Source organism: Taeniopygia guttata, chromosome 3, assembly GCF_048771995.1.
Source record: "Taeniopygia guttata chromosome 3, bTaeGut7.mat, whole genome shotgun sequence".
NCBI classification, from domain to species: domain Eukaryota; kingdom Metazoa; phylum Chordata; class Aves; order Passeriformes; family Estrildidae; genus Taeniopygia; species Taeniopygia guttata.
In genome coordinates, this window is record NC_133027.1 from 62285866 (window position 1) to 62303518 (window position 17653).

Below are 17653 nucleotides of genomic sequence, written 5' to 3' on the forward strand. Positions count from 1 at the left end.
TAATTTCTTACATTACTATTAATATCTATTTTCCCTACACCAAGCTGTTATTTCAAAAAGCTGTTGACTATTGGATTGTCTGTAGTGGATGAAATCTGAGGATTTCGGCTTTTCTCAGCTGAGTGCTAACTTTTAATCACAAAAGAATCATTCTTAATTTAGAACTAGCAAAGCAAATGTATCTTAAAATAAACGGTCAGCATGTTAGCATAATTATTCTCTCATATACTCTTCTATCAACCTACTATTTCAATTTTGCAGCCTAAGGACACAGTGCATCTATATGCTTTATTTTTTTCCCCACAGCATTGTTATACTCTACCTGCGCTTTGGAGCACAAGTTCTACAGGACAACTTTGTTGCTGAGCTGTCAACTCATTATCAGAACTATATCCTTGTACTGTGATACTGCTCAAGTAGGAATGTTAATCTGTTTTCAGGCAGAATGTGCTTTAAAATGACATACCTAAGACTGAGACCTTTGACTTCTAGGTGGACTCTTGAAGTTGAGTCTGTTTTGTTTGCTATTTCCTGTCAGCATTTTGCAATGGTTCTTCATAAAAATTATGATCTAGACAGTCTCAGTCTAGTGTGTCCACATCACATGCATCACAACTGCTTGTGATACTCTTCAAGAGGAATGTAGTCGTAGCTATGCATGCTTTATGCATATCTAATTTAATGAGATGTTATGGCAAATTTGGCTGTATGTGCTGCCTCAGTTGTTTGCTTTCTACTTACCCGTTATCATGGGGCATACTAAAATATGAGAAATTAATAATTTTGATGTTAGTCAAAATGCATTTGTGTATTGGTCCAAGGCTACATGTGATACAGGTCACAGCAGAGAATTTGAGTGGCTTGGGAGAGACTATTTCTGATGTTTGTTGCCAGCAGGATTCTGACTTGAATTCCTGTCCTGAACCATGAGATCCTTGCTCTGTGTGACTGAAGCTGCCCTGGTTGCTGGTTAGCTTAGGTATGAGTTGGGAGGTAGGAGAAAACAATATATAAAACCTTTAGTATTCACCTAAAACAGTGGCAAGAAACCATCTTCAGAGTTCTATCCACATGTAGTTCTTTCTCCTTCCTTCTTCCTCACTGTGCCAAGGAACTTTTTTGAAAATAAACCAAGCCAAACCCACCTGAACACCCGACTTATTCTGCTTTTTTTCAGCATTCAAGGCAGAACTATTTGACCGACCATACACTCCACTGCTCAAGAGCAGAGGAGTACCTCAGCAAATGTTACTTGTGTTAAAGCTTTGTTTTCAGTGGGAGCTTTATCTTGAAATAGGTTGAGTACATTAGTTGTCATTGAATTTAAAACATGCAGTTTTGTTTAGCCACTCATGCTCACAAACTCGAGTAAGGTAAACATTCTTTCTATTGAAACAGCCTGTGTATGGGTTGGAAGTTAATATGTATGGAACTATATTGAGCAATGTCCTTAACACTTACTACCAGCAGAATTCTTATCATTTTATGGGTTATTGAACTTTTATCTCTACACATTAGCCTTCGTGTATTCCCCCTCGAAGAATGCACTGTATGGTAAGTGTGAGCCATTGTCTGGAAAACGTGGATGACATATTAGCAGATGCTGTGCAATGTCTTTGTATTCTGGTTGTCTCATTACTGTTCCAGTTTGCTTTGAGTTAACATGAGCAGAAGGTGCACTTGCTGCTCCTGTGAAAATTAGTATTGGAAATTTGAAGGAACGCATAAAATGTAATCAGCTGACTAGCTGGGCTTGAATTCTTGTGCACTTAGATCAAGTTTACAGTCAATATGATATTTACATGTAATGCACCAACTTTTGAAATTACTCAGACAGCCCTTAAGGAACAACTTCACTTCGTTTGTACTTCGTTCTAACAAAAGTTAATACATCAGCATGCTGGCAAACTGGACTCTGAAATCCAAATGCTGTTGGAAAAGTGCAAGTGAAATTGGTCTCTAATATGGGAGAAATTTTGGAGAACTTGCTATGGGGAGGGCTGCACAGGGCCCATGTAAGGGGAGACAAACGATTGAGTCAGTGGCAATTCTGGTTTTGCACTGTGATGTAAAGGATACAGTCTGACTTACATGATGATTATAAAGCATTTCCCTCACTAAAAGATAAAGATCATTAAAATAAATATTTTTACTGAGTATATTCTCTGCTTTAAGCATTCTGTTCAAGGTACAGAACCATAGAAGAGCCCAGGTTGGAAGAGACCTGGCAAGATGATGTGGCCCAACCTTTCATGGGAAAGGAGGCCTAGATGAGATGATCTAGCAACCTGTCCAATTGTATCTTGTATGCTGAGAGCTTGCAGGGGGGAGGCACTAAATAGTGGAGCTCATCCTTCCTCTAATTTAGAGTTGAGATGGACAAAACTATTCCAGAAAGTTGCTATTTTTCCATCCAGAATGGAAAAAGAACTGGCTGGATGCAGATAAATTTGGAAGCCTTCTGCTGGGTTGCAGAAATATTTGTTTGTAGACAACAGAAGGTAAAATGCTGCCAGGAAAAAGTTGCTATGGCAAATTGGCAGATTGAATTTTACTTGTATATAACTACGAACTGCAGCTAAGCAGCACAGATTATGCAAGAAAATAAGCCCTTAAAACAAGCTAGAGGGAATTGTCATAAATAGCAATTGGAAAGTATGTGTTTCTTTTCATCTCACCATAAAGGTGCAAGTCCTTCCTTCATCTCTTTCAATAATAGAGAATAACTGGATAATCACTGACTTGCATTCAAGGGACTCCAACTTTGGTCTACTATATTTTTAGCTTAGAAATAATCAAGAAGTCTGTGCTTTTTAAATACATACGAAATTTTGATTAAGAATAATCAATTTATGTGCAGGTTGAAATACGACACGGGAAATTGCACAGGGGAGGAAATGAACTTAGACAACAGAGAATATTTACCTAAAAATAAGATAATTAATGTTGTCTCCTTAACTCTTAAGAACATTATAATTATGTGGCTGAAGGGTAGTGAATTTAAAGGAGAGAATTCCTGTTTGGATATAGTTTTGTTGAACTGTGGTTGTGACTGCCTTGGAAGTTGTTGTGTCTGTTGCTACAGTGTTGAGTTAGCAGTACAGCCACATTTATTTAACACACTAAATTTAATCTTATTTGTGTTTTCCAGAATCACAGTTGAAAGACAATCCTGCTTTTTCTATGCTGAATGATTCAGATGACGATGTGATTTATGGGTAAGAAAGATTGAAAAATACCTATGGAGAGTTACGTCTGGTGTGTTATTTTTGTAATGTTCTTTTACATATTAATTAAGTGAAGGGTTTGTTAGTGAAAGTTTTCTGCCTAAAGAATCGAAGTATAGCCTTTTCTGAAACAGAAATACAATGAGAGTGCATGTTTTTTACTTTTTTTTTTTGGTTTCTAAAAGGGAATGCCATGGCACTGATACAAACAGGTAAGAAAGTATTATGATGCTGGTAGCACATGGAGTGAAGCTGTGGAGTAAGAGCTGTGAAGGGAAAGGGCTTCTTTTTACACTGGGAAAGACTGAAGGAGTCAGATGGAATTAGCAAAGAGTCAGCTCATATGTAAATGCTTCAGGGAAGGAGAGTGGTGCTTTTTAAGTCTCCAGCACTTACTGAATAAAAAATAATCAAGTCGAGCAAAACTTCCTTGACTTGGATGATTTTATGTAATATGAGCATTACAGTAGTACCTGAGACCCATCCCAATCAGGTTTCTCTGTGTGGGACACTGAAATACACCCGTGATGTTTTCACCTCTTACCAAAGACGCTGAAGTGGCTGGAACAGTGAGGATGGGACCAACACTTCAGTAACCTGAACAAGTTCATGCTGGGATAGCTTGCCTTTGGTTAGTTAGATTAGGAGTGGTAGTGCCAGCTTGCTTCTTGCAAACCCATGTGAAAAATGGCTTTCACTGGAATAACTTTTATTATGCATCATCCTCTGGAGAAAAATCATGTGTTGTTGATAGCTCCCACAAGGAAGAAAAACAGATACCAGCTTCTTACCCAAGTAACAGTTTGATGCCTCAATGTAGTTTAGAACTTTGCTCTTTATTTTCAACTTCCTATCTGAGCACCATGTTCAGAAGTTACAACACATGTCTGTTTCACAGGAGTGACTATGAAGAGATGCCTCTTCAGAATGGCCAAGCTATTAGAGCAAAGTATAAAGAAGAGTCAGACAGTGATTGATTGACTGGTTTCAGTGCAGACAGACTTGCGCCTCTGGAGTTCAGCCAGTTCTGAAGTTTTCCTAGATGGACAACTTCTTTGGGTTCCTACAGTCTGCTGTCATCTGAACACCAACTCCCAGGAAGGACATCCTGCTTCTGTTTCTGTTTACAAGGATAAAACTCAGAAAACAAATGATGGAAGTGGTTGTAGTGAAAACTGAAGAAACCAAAATTTTTACATGTCTTATAAAATGCCTAATAGCTGGATGTCAGTGGACTAAAATCTTCATCTATTTCAGTTTAAAATACTCACAGATTGTGTACTGAGTTTCAAATTGCTTCCTTGCTGCTCAGTTTTAGATTTTTCCTCTTTTTTTTTTTTTCTTTAGGATGAGGTATAACATACTGCCAAATCTGTTGCATTTTACATTAGCTGTTTTGTATGGTGTCCACAGTGGTATGAAGTGCCTCATTTCCCTTTGAATTTTCTACCTTAGCCTTTTAAGCTGGAGGCAGACAATGATGTGTTTTGGTTTGGTGTTTTTGTTTTGTTTTGTTTTTTGTTGTTTTTTTTTTGTTTTATCGGTGCAAGAAGACACAAGCTTTCTATTCTTCCTTCAAATAAGTGATACAGACTTCAGGCCATTTAAAAAATACATTTCAGTAAGTTTACTGGATTCATAAATGCAAGATATGGGCAAATAGGCAAGTTTTAATGAGCCAGAATAATCTCAGTGGTGCAAAATTATTTGTATAATACGTGTTTCATGACATGCTTTACTGCCACAGCAGAAGTGTCTGTGTTGGTTTTTTTAAACAGCCCTTTCAAATGGAAATATATCAACAGCAACAAATCTCAGAAGGAAGCCAGTACTGGCTTTTTACTGGTCTGGTATGCTGGAGGAGATTGTTACTTGCAGAGAATAAAATATGAAAGTTTTCTAAGGAATTACAGTTTCAAATTTCCAAACATTTCATTTTTAGAGGTTTTTTTTCACTACATGAGTTTTCCCTTAAGTTGTATTAATACATAGTTACTCTACATGCTAGGAACAGTTGTGGTTGCTCATGTATTGAATGTGCCTGAGTCAGCTTGTGAGCATGTTCTGTGTACAGTTCAGCTTCTTTGTCATATCGGTCACCATCTGTACGATGGGAACTTTTACTAGCACATTTTGTGGTTATCTGTATTCCAGTCTGTGCTGGAACAAAGTTTTATGGGAATTAAGTATTCCTTGTACAATGCTGCTGTTTCTCTAGAAGTTGATTTTCTCCTACACCATTGTTTGGTTCTTTATTTAAGATGTTGGTTTGTAACTACTTTTGTTTTCAGATACTTGACCTTTCCAAAATTATCTCCTTTTTTCATGTACTTATAACGGAGATTTACTCTTGTGAAATTTCTCTGCCCTGCTGCTTTAGAAGATTCCCAAAAGCACTGTTAATCTACTACGATATGGTGCTGGGTTGCAGCCAGGAATTGTGCTCATCATTAAAGTAGTTTAAGCAGAATAGTGCAATGAAGTCCTGCTAGACTTACTGAATCATAGTGGGGAAAAAGGAGATTTGTTGTGCTGTAATGCAACAAAGGCTCTAGACTGTGCCCATTGCAATGCCCTGCTGGTGGATGTTCAAGATCACAAAGGGGAGGCTGCACAAGGCAGCAACTCACTCAGAGAGGACCAAAGGAACTGATTTGTGTGATTGTGCCCTTGCTGTCATGGAATAGTTTGGATTAAATCAGTGCTCTGTTAAAGATGTGTCGTGAGACATTGTGTGTGTGTGAGAGAGAGGGAAAATGTTCTAAAATTATGTAGCGCTGTGAAATTTTTTGGAGAGTATCTGAAATTAAAACCTTTTTGTGCCAGGGATCATTTCATTGTTAGAAGCCAAAGCACTGTTGTATGGCTAAAGCAAGGAAATTGCTGGGGAGGAAAAGCAGGTTTTCCCCTTTAACTTCTTAATCAGTATTACTTTAGAAGAACATATAGGAAAACACTAAAGAAATAATTCAAGTTAGTGGTAGTTTTCTTTCCAGAAAACTGTAGTGAAATGTACCTTCATCAGCACTTCCTTTTAGACTATTTTGAAAGGGTATGGGAGATTCTCTGTATCCTGAAATTGTCGAGTCCATTCTCATTTTTACTATTTCTGAGATAACTCTCCCCATCTGAACGTGCAGAATCAGACTTGGCAACCAATCTGACATTGTTTACATAAGCCAAATACTTTCAAGTTCCATTGGAGTAACAGTGGGAACAGGAAATAGGTTTTCAAAAACTGATATTTACACAATTCTTACATACTTGAATATTTTTCCTATGATATTGTTTAATTCTCTCCTAAATTGTTATAAAAGGTAAAATTTGACCATTGTGCAAAGTACATCAATATTTCTTATCACAGTCTGAACTGGTTGTTACAGTTAACTCTCAAATAGTATCTTGGGATTTCATTAACTAAAAAACGTATTTTTAATCTAATTTGGAGATTATTTTTTCTAAGCTGTTTTCAACCCATTTCTCTTGCTGGTTTGTTTGAATAAACTTCACTAGATCACTACATTCGAAGTGGAAATAGAAAAGCTAAGAATGGGAAATGTGTACTTAAAGTAAGTATTTCACTATGAACATAGTGAGAATAATTTCTGTGGTTATTTTTAGAGATTATATTTAAGCATGTGTTTTGCATGTTTGCCATGCAAAATAGCCTTCTATTTTGGAAGTGCTACAGTGTTATGGTAGCTTGGTTGAATCGCTGTTGCATCAAATTCAATATACAGTAAGATGGCAAAAGCAATGAAGCAGATGAGGAACTAGTTTTGCTAGCAATACTCCTCTTATTTCCATGATTGGAGAGCAGAGACAGTATTTGAAGAATATTCCAATGTGGGCTGTAAACAGTTTGGGAGTAGGTGGCATAAATTAATCTCTGAGTAAAGTATTGAAATCTGAGGGTCAAACAGAAGAAATCTTTTTAAGAAATTAGCCTGGCTTTCCTTTTATTACTGCTAAAGTAATTATTTCCATAACCACTGCAACTGTACAAAACAAGAAATGTACACAGGAAGGCCCCACAGCACACAGTGATCCTGGCTCTAGAGGAAACATCCATCAAAAATTGCAAGACTTCCACGTACACAGTGATTACAAGGGACTTCTAAGAAATCAATAATTGAGTGCAAGCCAGTCATAGCAACTACTTTCTGTAGCATTTGCTTTACAAATACAGTTGGTGTAGAAATTGGTGGAAACTTTCCTGGGACTGGCAAAGAGGCAGCTTAACCCCAGTGAGAAACAGCTTGTGCACTGGATCTGTGGTACCAATATTGGGGAGAACAGTTCCAGCTAGGAAAGACTTCGATCTGTAGTCTTTCTCTGAGCCAAATGACAACATTTCATCCATAGTCACCTAATTTCCCCAACCATTTCCTTTTGCTTATGCCAGTAATAACTTTTGCATTACTGTAAAACTATTTTTAGGAGTTTGTAAATATGTAAAATGAAAATATGGAAAAATTGTGTACCAAAATGGTATAAAAATGTGTAAGATAAATGCAAATGCTCTGTTTAATGAGAAGCTGTAATTAAATGCTGCTTTGAGAAAGTGTGCATGAGGACATGTTCAATATTCTGTGTATCTGTAAGTTGTGCTTATAATAGCAAATTATCTGTTTATGTTGTAAAACTTCATGCTAATATGAAATATGAAGGAAAATGGAGTATTTTACTTCAAGGAAGTTTCTTGGAAGACCTTATGTGCAAAATCATTGTTAAATATGTTCATAATAAAGTTTTATATATTTATATTGTATCCTAGGTTTATTTTCTTTCTACTGAATTTTAGTTTCCTTCTCATAACCTGTTTTCATGACTTACATATATTTTCAGTTTACATGCATTTTTAATGCATATTTAAGCTTGGTTAATTGCATAAGGATGGGCTCCAAGAAGCTGTGTCATCGCAGATGCTTTGTGTTGTTTATTGCGTGGGGAGGGGGGGTTTATTACCTTGTCCAGACTTAAGGGGGAAGGACAGGTTGCTAAGTTTTTAAAATATGCCAGCCGGGTTACGTAAGGGACCTGGCATTTTCAAATGGCTTCACGGTGTGGCTTTGCAAAGTCTGCTGTGGCCATGCTGGCAGTGACAATTCTCCTGGTGAATATTAATGCCAGTAATAAAAAACAGGTTTAGAGATAGTGAAGGTGCTGATGTCATTCATCGACTTCTTGCAACTCTATCTTCTAAAAGTCTGCTCATAGCTGGTAGACTGCAGAAGTGATCAGCACACCACTTGCTAATTGGGGTGATGCCATTTTTTGTATCAACTCGAGAGGAGACCAAAATCTTCCTGTGCTGAATAAAATGGCCACAAACTTCCCTGCACGAATGGATATGCAGCTTACTCGTGGCTGTAGTATCAGATAGGGTGGTGCTCTTTCAGCAACAGCAGTTAATCCTGGAGCCATTTTCTTAAGTCTTAGTTAACACAGGTCAGACTCATCTGTGGCAGGGACAGTAAATGGCTTCCCTCTTCCTCCCCCTCTTCTGCATACTGGTGCTGTCGTGCCCCCCTTCTGTAGCTGTAATTGTATGAAGAGCCATGGCAATAAGCAAGTGATAGCAGCGACTGACTGTATAATTACCTTGAATGCTCCATCCATAGTTTGGGTTTATTTTTTTTAAGGCCAGTTAATTACCTACAGCCAGGACTCTGACAGTTCATCACCCAAATGCTTTATTTTGGCTGGAAAAAGTGCTTAAAACTAAGGTGTTTGAAGGTAATGAAAACTTTAAAAAATCAGTTACTGTAGAACACTGAAACAGTAATTGCTATGCAATTTTAAAGAAAAGCACTGTTTGAATCATGGGAATGGGAAACCAACACCTAAAAATCCACAGCCGCTAAACCCTGTTCTGTAGCCCTAGAACTTACACTGTAAGTACTGGTTATTGCGCACATTTAAAACCGCCTATACAACTGTATCTACCTTTCAGTAGCACAGCTCCGGTTTTAATGCAACAGGGGTTTCTCCGCCCATGCAGCCTTTACACCGACAAGCATCTCAAACATTTGTTGGGTTTTTTTTGCAGCTCAGCATATGCATGAACCCACAAACACCAAAAGACCAACAGATTTGCTATTATTAACATAAAGGACAAGGAATGTCTGAATGGCTTAACCAAGAAGCAAATATTGACTCAAAGTACACAAAACTGTTTCTTTTAAGTGTAAATAAATAGTTCAGTAGGTAACTACACTGCCAGCATCATTCTGGCATGATGGAAAGGAGAAAAAGTATCCAAGCTTTCAGATGATAAACTTCCTTAGCAACTCAAGAGAGCAATGATTCATTCTTTTCATGACAAGTTTCTCTCTGACCCTGATGACTGTTTTGGACATGTTACTCAATCTGATTTAAATATTTTCTTTTTACAGGTGTTGTATCATTTCTGACTGAAGATTGAACCCATACTAAAGCTCTCTTAACAGATTGTGAAAAATTTCTTATCTTTGTTCAGTGGAGGTAGTTATTGTTCCATGCTCTAAATACCATACAAAAAGATAAACAGTTCCCAGAAATGCAGCCAAGTTACTTTTTGATAAATATAATCTAATTTTCTTGCAACTTTGTAGTGACTTCGGCAAAATTATGTAAGTGCTTTATATTGTGGTATGTACCTCAACTATCTTGAAGAGAATTGAAAAAACGGAAACTTTTCCCCCCAGTAATGAAAGATTTTAAGATTAAATGAATCACACCAATGGCTATGAATTTCAATAATTTAATGCTAACCAAAAGTACAAAGTGTGAAAGTCAGTGTCTCATTTATATTGGTCTAAGAAAAGAAATCTAGAGAAAGTGTTTACACTGCAGCAGATTTCAGTATTAGCACCTTGAAGAGAAGTTTTTAAGTGATAAAAAAGTATAGAAAACACTGGTATGGTACTAGGTACAAACATAAAACAGGTTAACAGCATGTTTTCAAATTTCTACCTTTGAAGAAAAGTTACTAAAAAAATGCATTAAAAACAAGTTGTTCAGGTATTCACAGTTTGAGTGGAGAGGGAATAGAAAAGAGAAGAATGAACAAGGCAATTATAATGCAAGTCCAAAGGCACTGACAATACAGTACATGGTCTTATTCTCCCATCTCACAGTGCAGGTTCCTGCAAATACAAAAATAAGGGTATCAGAAACAGAAGGAAGTTAAAGTGATTACATGCATGCCCCATACGCATTTTTATACTTGTTTCCTTTAAGAATCTTCAAAATGAAGCTTTCACAACAGCCAAGCATTTAATATACAGCCCAGTTAGCATCACAGCCAAATGGAAAAAATACCTAACAGTATGCTATTACTCCAAAACTACAAACTTGGGAAGAGGGAAAAATATGCTGCCTACTCTTAAAGAGACTGGCATTAAGCTACTAGTTGGAAAATCCAAGAGTTGTTTTCCTTACCATCACTGGAGTTGTCCCAGAAGCAAGAGCTTGCTGTATGTAGCCCAGCACCATTCTTTTGCATAATCACACAGGTCACTGTTATTCAGTAGAGAAGCTTTGATTAATTTCTCACTAACATTAATTAACATTTAGCTCCATTTTTGCTCAGCTTAGCACACACATACACAAGCAAACATGCATGCTTGTGAGTAGTTTCCAGACAAGGTTCTTTCTAATATCTTCCCCCATCCCCTGCCTACTGGTGCATCTGACTGTCCCAGCTTTTTGAGAAAAGACAAAGCTGAACTCACCGATGTACTTGAAGGGCTTCCCCAGCTTTGTGAGCTGGCTCAGGGTTTGTTCCACCACACTTGTTGTCCACTGGTTCACTTTGCTGTGCTGGTAGGCATTGCCACCGATAGCACCCTCTATGGCCTGCAGGGGACAAACAGGTGAAGGAGCTGCACTGCTGTCAACTGCAAGGCACCCATTAACCCTTTCCAACATGGACCCCATACCCACAGAAAAATCCTAAATACTGCTGGTCCACACTGGCTGTTGGAAGTGTTTTCAGTTATTAAAAACATGCAGGTCAGAGTCCGAGCCAGGCATAGGAAAAATCATCATAGATCCCACGCTCTATTCATTTTGTGATATTTAAGATTATTTGTAAAGTCCTACATTCATAGTTACGAAAAGGGCCCTGCATTTAAACAGTCCTGAAGAGAATTTAGAAAGGCACAGTACAATAGCTCATTCACTCATATTCTTCTATGGAAATAAATTCCAGATTTTTGAGCAGAATCATTTTTGGGAGACAAATCCCTGGACTAAAACAGAAGACCCATGTAGTTGCTAGTTACTAACAGAGAATAAGCCTCCAAACAAATAATCAGTTTTACTTATGAGGATAGTTTCTCTTTAAGATATAAATAAAAGTACAATAAACCTACATGTTTTTTCATTGGCACATTTTTCATCATAGAAATGATTTAAAAAATAACCAAAAAATTTAATTCAGAAGAGACAGGAGCATGTATTAAAGCAGTATATGCTACTTACAGAGTTGGACCAGAACAGTTATTTTGCAACGATGAAAAGAATGCACTAGTCTATAAGAGGAATTCCAAATCCTGCTAGAAATTTTCCAGCCCGAAAAATTCATGTTTCTTTGCAACAAGAATAGTTCAGTCGTTGCAAACAAACAAGAATTCACTTAGGAGAAAAGCACCTCAACAGAACACAGTAACATGCATATGCAGACAGTCTACAAAAAACTCCTGTATTTTACTAAAACACAAAATCTATTTCTACGGTGTTTAACATAAAAAATCCCCCTACAAATTCTAATAGGGGTGCACTGCAACAAGAGCGGAGTGTATGAAATTACTTGGATTTTCAATATATATCACAGCTAAAGCTTGGTTTCATTTCCGCTGAAGTCCATATACTGGTTTAACCAAGTTACCTGTACTTTGACAGCAACCTGCCTAGAAATCTATTACATATCAGTTATCACATTTTACTGAATGCCTTTTAGTACACAGCATTCAACATATGAAATTTCCACACCAACAAAATGAAAATTTTTACATTACCTCTTTAATGATGCTGCTGACTTCATCAACAAGAAAGGAAGCCTACAAAAGAAATAGAAGAATTTTAAATAATGAGTGGACACATTCTTCTGCTTATAATATTTGAGCTCTATTAAGAACATGCACTAGAAATTTAATTTATCCTTGTCAGATTTTTGGCAAGTCAAAAGATACCAAGTCTGCCTTTATTTGCATATATATGTACTCTAGCTCCTTCAGCCCAGTCAAGTTAACCTTCTTAGAAAAGTAATGAAAAGTAAAAGATGAACTAATATTGGCTGGCCTTTTGAGTCAAGAAAGCTTTCAAATTTTAACTTGGAACCATTTTAAATTAACATGTATGGCCCTTGTGTACACATATGTTCCCCTTTCCCAACAAGCACTAGTGTCTGCACATCACAGCGGGCTCACGGAGATAATCTCAGCTGGCAGTTAAATGGAACCCACACCTCCAGGGCACCAATGTGGACAAAATATCAGTGCAGAGCTGAAGGAAGAACTGTCTTGACAGTCTCAGCCTAGGATAAGAAAGTTGCCCCTTGGAAACCAAAGGGGAAATGTAGCTCACTGGACATTCAGCCTTCAGGAAGCAGAGGTTAAGCACGTGGAATCAGACAGTGAAGGCCCCAACATTTTACTGATCTTAAAACTACCACCCATTTACACGTATGGTTAATAGTCTGTGTTTTATTCCCTCTGCTCCTGCTGCCTCCAGTGTCAGGGGGTTAGAAAAAGCTGCCCCCTCTGCTGGGGCAGCCACTTACAGGGCCAGGGAGCACTGACAGGGGACCCCATGCTGCAGGAGCAGCTCACGCCCCACCCTGTCACTGCTGGTGTCTCGCAGCCTCACCTCACAAACCAGGACAAAAGAAGAGCACATAAAGGCAAACTGATCGAGTAAGAATGTAAATATGAACCTAAGCAGGTGTCAACTGTTGACTGGATTTTCACTGGGAGGTCAGTCAGCTTCTCCAGCTGATAGAAATAAACAACAGTGTAATTCAGGTGTGCAGGCAGGATGCAGTTACACCAGTCTAGCCAGCTTCAATCACATGTGACATTCAGAAAAATGAGAGTTGATCATTCTCCATGACAGAAGAAACAGCACATCCTGGGAAACAAGCTGGGCAGTTCCTTTTCTGTACCGATCTAGAGGTACAATTCAACATTTTTAAAAGCTTTTATGTGTTGTGGCAAATTGCTTGTTATTTTCATCTTCTTGACTTGCATTTAATTTTAACAAGCCTCATTTATTTTCATAGTACTGCATTTTACAGGTGCTTGCATTTTAAGGTGCACCAGTGTATTTAACTAAGTAAGAGCTACAATTATCAAAAACCACTCTCTCCCACAAAGCCTAAGAATATGGCAGACATGCTATGCAGGCAGACATAAAGACTGCTGTCAAGCAAGATGCTAAACCACATACAGTTTTCTTCTTCACAAAATCTGCTCAGAAATGCCTGAGTGAGTACAAACATGGTTCACACCAAAGTAAAATTACTTAAATCCAGACCAAGTTCTCAAAGGTATTTTGAAAGCTAATTTGTACTGAAACAATAGAGAGATTTGAGAATTCACTTCTAGGGCTGATGTTACTTTTCAACCTTCTTCCTTTCTTGTAATGACAAAAATGAACATAAATTTCTGATATCCAAATTTTTGATATATGTGCTATAACTGAACTATGAAATAACACAACACTACCCGTTTCATCATTATATCATCTTTTAATAAGGTGACATAAGAACTTTTTTTGGATTAAAAAATAAAGGAGGAAAAAATCGGTTGGATTCCCTCTCTGGCACAAAGCAAGCATATAATGTTTCCAACACCTTGTTTAAAAGGGGCAACACATGCAAACTGCAGAGCAGCACTATACCCTTTAGTAATTCTAAAAACGTTTTTGAAAACAGCTGTAAGAATTATGTTCAAGCATGTTAATTATATACTTAAAAGAACTCCAAACAGTCTGTGACTGTAACACAGGCCAGGCCCTTCCATGACGACGGGGAACAAGCCTGGCACACCTTCGCCCCTCTCGCTGCTTCGCTATTGTGTCACACCGCGGATGTTTAACAGTGTCACAGTGCCTCTGCAAAAGCAGCACTGCATTTGCGGGGGAACAACAGGGGGTCATTTGGCACGATGATAAACTGAGACCCTTGATTTATCCCACTCTGTATCTTGTGAATGGGGTGTGACGCCCCATCCGTGCGCCTGTAACACGCAGACGAGAGACTGGCACTCCTCTCCGCACAGAAACAGCTTGCTCGGGTTTTGCCCGGCCCAAAGAGCCCCGGCCACCCTCCCACGCCGGCACTCGGTCCCCCGGCGGGGCCACAAGGCCACGACATCCCTCACGCCTTTTCCCCGAGGGACTGCAGCGGCAGGGGCTGAAGCCACAGTCGAGGAGCCCAGTGAACACCCGGACAAGGGGCCGGCTCCCGGGGCGGCTGAACAAAGGCCGGGCCCGTGTGCCGCCGGTGCCTGGGACACGCGGCTCCGCCCTGGGGGAAGCGACAGGGATGGCGGCGGGGGACGCCGAGGGGTGGGACCCGGGGCGGACGTACACTGCCTGAGACCCTCCACTGGCTCTGAAAGGAGACGCCTGGCGGGAAGGTGTTCTCCGCCTGTCCCCATCCCGTTACCTCCTCTCCCGTCTGGAACTCTTCCATCCTCCCGGCGCAGCCCCTCACGCCGCCACCGACCCCGACCCCGGCACCGGCACCGCCGCCGCGCCGCCCTCACTGCGCCTGCGCGTCCGCGCCGCCGCGGCTGGGCCCGGCGCAGCGCCTTCCAAGATGGCGTCGTTGCCACGGTGACGGCAGCCAGGAGGGAGATGGCGCTCGGCTGGGCAGCGGTGTTGTTGTCACACGTCCCAGAGCCTGTGGCTGAGAGAGGCTGGGGGCCGCTTGTCACGGCTGTGCTTTCCGTAGCGATAGCTTGGCGTTCGTGTTCAGCCATCCAAGAGGTCCTTCCCTGGGAGGTCCTCCTCTGCTCCCCAAGGAGGGAAGGAGGATCTGCTTCTTGTTTCTGGAAACAGCTTGAAAAGAAGGCCTAGGTCACAAACTGGGAAGAATTTAAAAGTAGAAAAGCTCCGCCTGTCTTTTCCTTATATTTCTCCCCTACCCAGCCGGAGGGGAGTGGCAGGGCAGCTTTGGTGGGCATCTGACATCCAGACGGGGTCAGCCCACCACAGAAGAATTTCTGAATTCTTAGAGTCCTAAGCAGATGACATGATTTTTAGCAGACATAGCAAGAACCAGGAGAATGAAATTAAAGGTCACCCTTGTCACAGTTCCTGCATGTTGTGTGTGTGCAGTGTTTACAGGTGTCCAAATCACTGATGCTACCAGCCCTGAGAGCTGCTCCAGGCAGTGGCAGATGCTGTTCAGGCTCAGAGGGGCCTGGATGAGCTGCAGAAAGCACCTGGATGGAGGAAGAAATAACTTACTGGGGACAAGTGCAAAGGGCCATGTGGAAGCAGGAATAACCAGCTCCACAAGTGCAGGACCAGCTCACTCAGTAGCTGTTCCACAGACACGTGGAGTAGGGAGGTGTTTAGGTACAATTTATCTCAATTTCTCGTGTGGTACTGTTAAAAAAAAAAAAAAAGAAAAAAAAATTGGAAAGGACAGCACCTGGAAGCAGTATTCCTGTTGCCCTCTCTACAGTAAGACTGCACAAGGAATACTGTGTCCAGTTTTGGGCATTGTATTTCAAGAAGGTTGAGGGAGTTACAGCTCTGGGGCCTGAGTGTGCTGACTGAGCAGTTTTGATCCTGTCTCCAGCCCTGTGTCAGGCTCTGCCTCCTGTTTTTCCTGAAAAAGGAGACCCTGACCAGCCACCTCACTTTGGGGCTCTGTGGGCATCCTGCAGGCAGCACCAGCTCCACTCGCTTTGGAGGGATACAATGGGACTGTGGCTGGGTGCCAAGCACATCCTCAGCCCCATTCCAAATCTTGTGCTTGCTGCTTCCAAAAAACAGACAAAAAGGTCAGGACTATGGTAAGAGTGAACAAGTGGTGCTTGTTTGAACAAAAGCATAAACAGCTGTATATCTGGTTGTATTCTTGGCATGTATAAAATACAGCAGTTTCCCACATCCAGGGATGAGAGGGAAAAATACAATGAGGTAAATATGTGGCAATTAAGGCTTTGTTTAAATATTAGGGGGAAGCTGGTAGTAGGGCTAATTTTCTGCAACCTGGATTTGGGGTACAATTAATCTGTCAATGGGTAGTTAGAAGCCTCAGGTTACTTTTGGCATCCCATTCAGTTAAAGTTTTGCCTAAAATTAAGATCCAAATTATCCAAATATGGTGCATACATGCATAGCTCTATGCCCCACTAACAGCTGCTTTCTCTTCCATGATGTTAAGCTTGACATGCACAGGTGGAAATGTTTGAACCTATTTAGCTTGATGAGGTTGTAAAATACAGGCTCTTAAACTTTGCCATCTGAGTAGAATTGCTGTGCTTTGTTTCATTTTAACTAGAAATCATGAATCTTAAAACACCTGAAACAGTTAAGAAGGGCTTCTGTGTTATATGCACAGTTTGGTAGAGCCAGGAGCAAGAAAGGAGCTCGAGCTGTAAGAATGACCTCTTTTTTTCTCCAGACTTAGAAATAATTGGGATGTAATTTTGAACTTTGTTACCCACTCTTAATTCTGTGATAGATTTAAGATGTCCAATCTGAATAATGTTTTAACTTTCAGTTGTTACCTGAGATCAGATTTCCAGTTATGAAAGGTAAAATAACCTTCTTCTTGCAGATGCATGAAAACTGAATTCTCTTGAATTTTTATCTAGGCTAATTGCTTTATTTCTAGATCTATATAGAAAACTGTTTTGTTTTCAGGAAAGAGTTGGTTATGATACAAACCAAGCTTTCTGTGCAAGTACTGGAGATATTGAGGTTAGAAGTGTTTTCACATTTATGGTGTCAGAAAAAGAAATATAACTCAAAGCCGCTTCTCTTCCTGTGTGTGGCTTGAGCACTGAGCATATTTTGGTGTATCAGTCAGCTCTTGTAGTCTCTTGTGCTGAGTCTCCTTTTAATGTTAGAAAAACAAATATCTTTGCTTGTTGCTGCTAACAAAGCCAGAGACCTGGCAAAAGCTCTAGTAACACTTGAGCTCTTTGTTGAGTGCATTTGCTTTCAGCTGTTTTGGGGTGCTCCTCTGAACATCCATCAGCGGTATCAGTGCCCAGAGGAAGGAAAGGGGGTGGAGAACAGCCCCCAGTTTTCTTTACGGAGAGATAATTAAATAGTAAGACTGCTTCTCATCTTCTATAAGTAGTTTACTTCCTGGTGTCTCTCTTTGATGGCTCCTGAAGAGGTAAGGACATAATTTTACTCTTTTCTGTATGACTGAGCACAGGAGGATGCACTTTTATTTACTGGCATGTTTG

At 40.0% G+C, this 17653-nt stretch overlaps 3 protein-coding genes across 4 annotated transcripts in view; 2 read left to right on the forward strand and 1 right to left on the reverse strand.

The window, feature by feature from the left end:
* The window catches only part of TMEM181 (transmembrane protein 181), a 33994-nt gene extending 25996 nt beyond the window's left edge, over positions 1-7998 (forward strand). For both annotated transcript variants that reach the window (XM_002198300.6, XM_030269554.4), the window contains exons 14-17: positions 307-389; positions 1465-1554; positions 3152-3218; positions 4126-7998. In XM_002198300.6, the coding sequence (XP_002198336.1) occupies positions 307-389; positions 1465-1554; positions 3152-3218; positions 4126-4204 (319 nt within the window). In that variant the 3' untranslated portion in view covers positions 4205-7998. The remainder of the gene's footprint in view (positions 1-306; positions 390-1464; positions 1555-3151; positions 3219-4125) is intronic.
* A 1960-nt stretch (positions 7999-9958) lies between these two features.
* On the reverse strand, positions 9959-14986 carry DYNLT1 (dynein light chain Tctex-type 1). The gene is given in 5 exon segments (NM_001245423.1): positions 9959-10357; positions 10653-10730; positions 10946-11069; positions 12233-12274; positions 14884-14986. Coding segments are annotated over 5 exon segments (342 nt in total). The 5' UTR covers positions 14911-14986; the 3' UTR covers positions 9959-10286.
* Positions 14987-16758: 1772 nt separating this feature from the next.
* The window catches only part of SYTL3 (synaptotagmin like 3), a 33828-nt gene continuing 32933 nt past the window's right edge, over positions 16759-17653 (forward strand). Inside the window, exon 1 of the mRNA XM_072926985.1 lies at positions 16759-16830. The gene's annotated coding sequence lies outside the window, so the exon portion shown is untranslated. The remainder of the gene's footprint in view (positions 16831-17653) is intronic.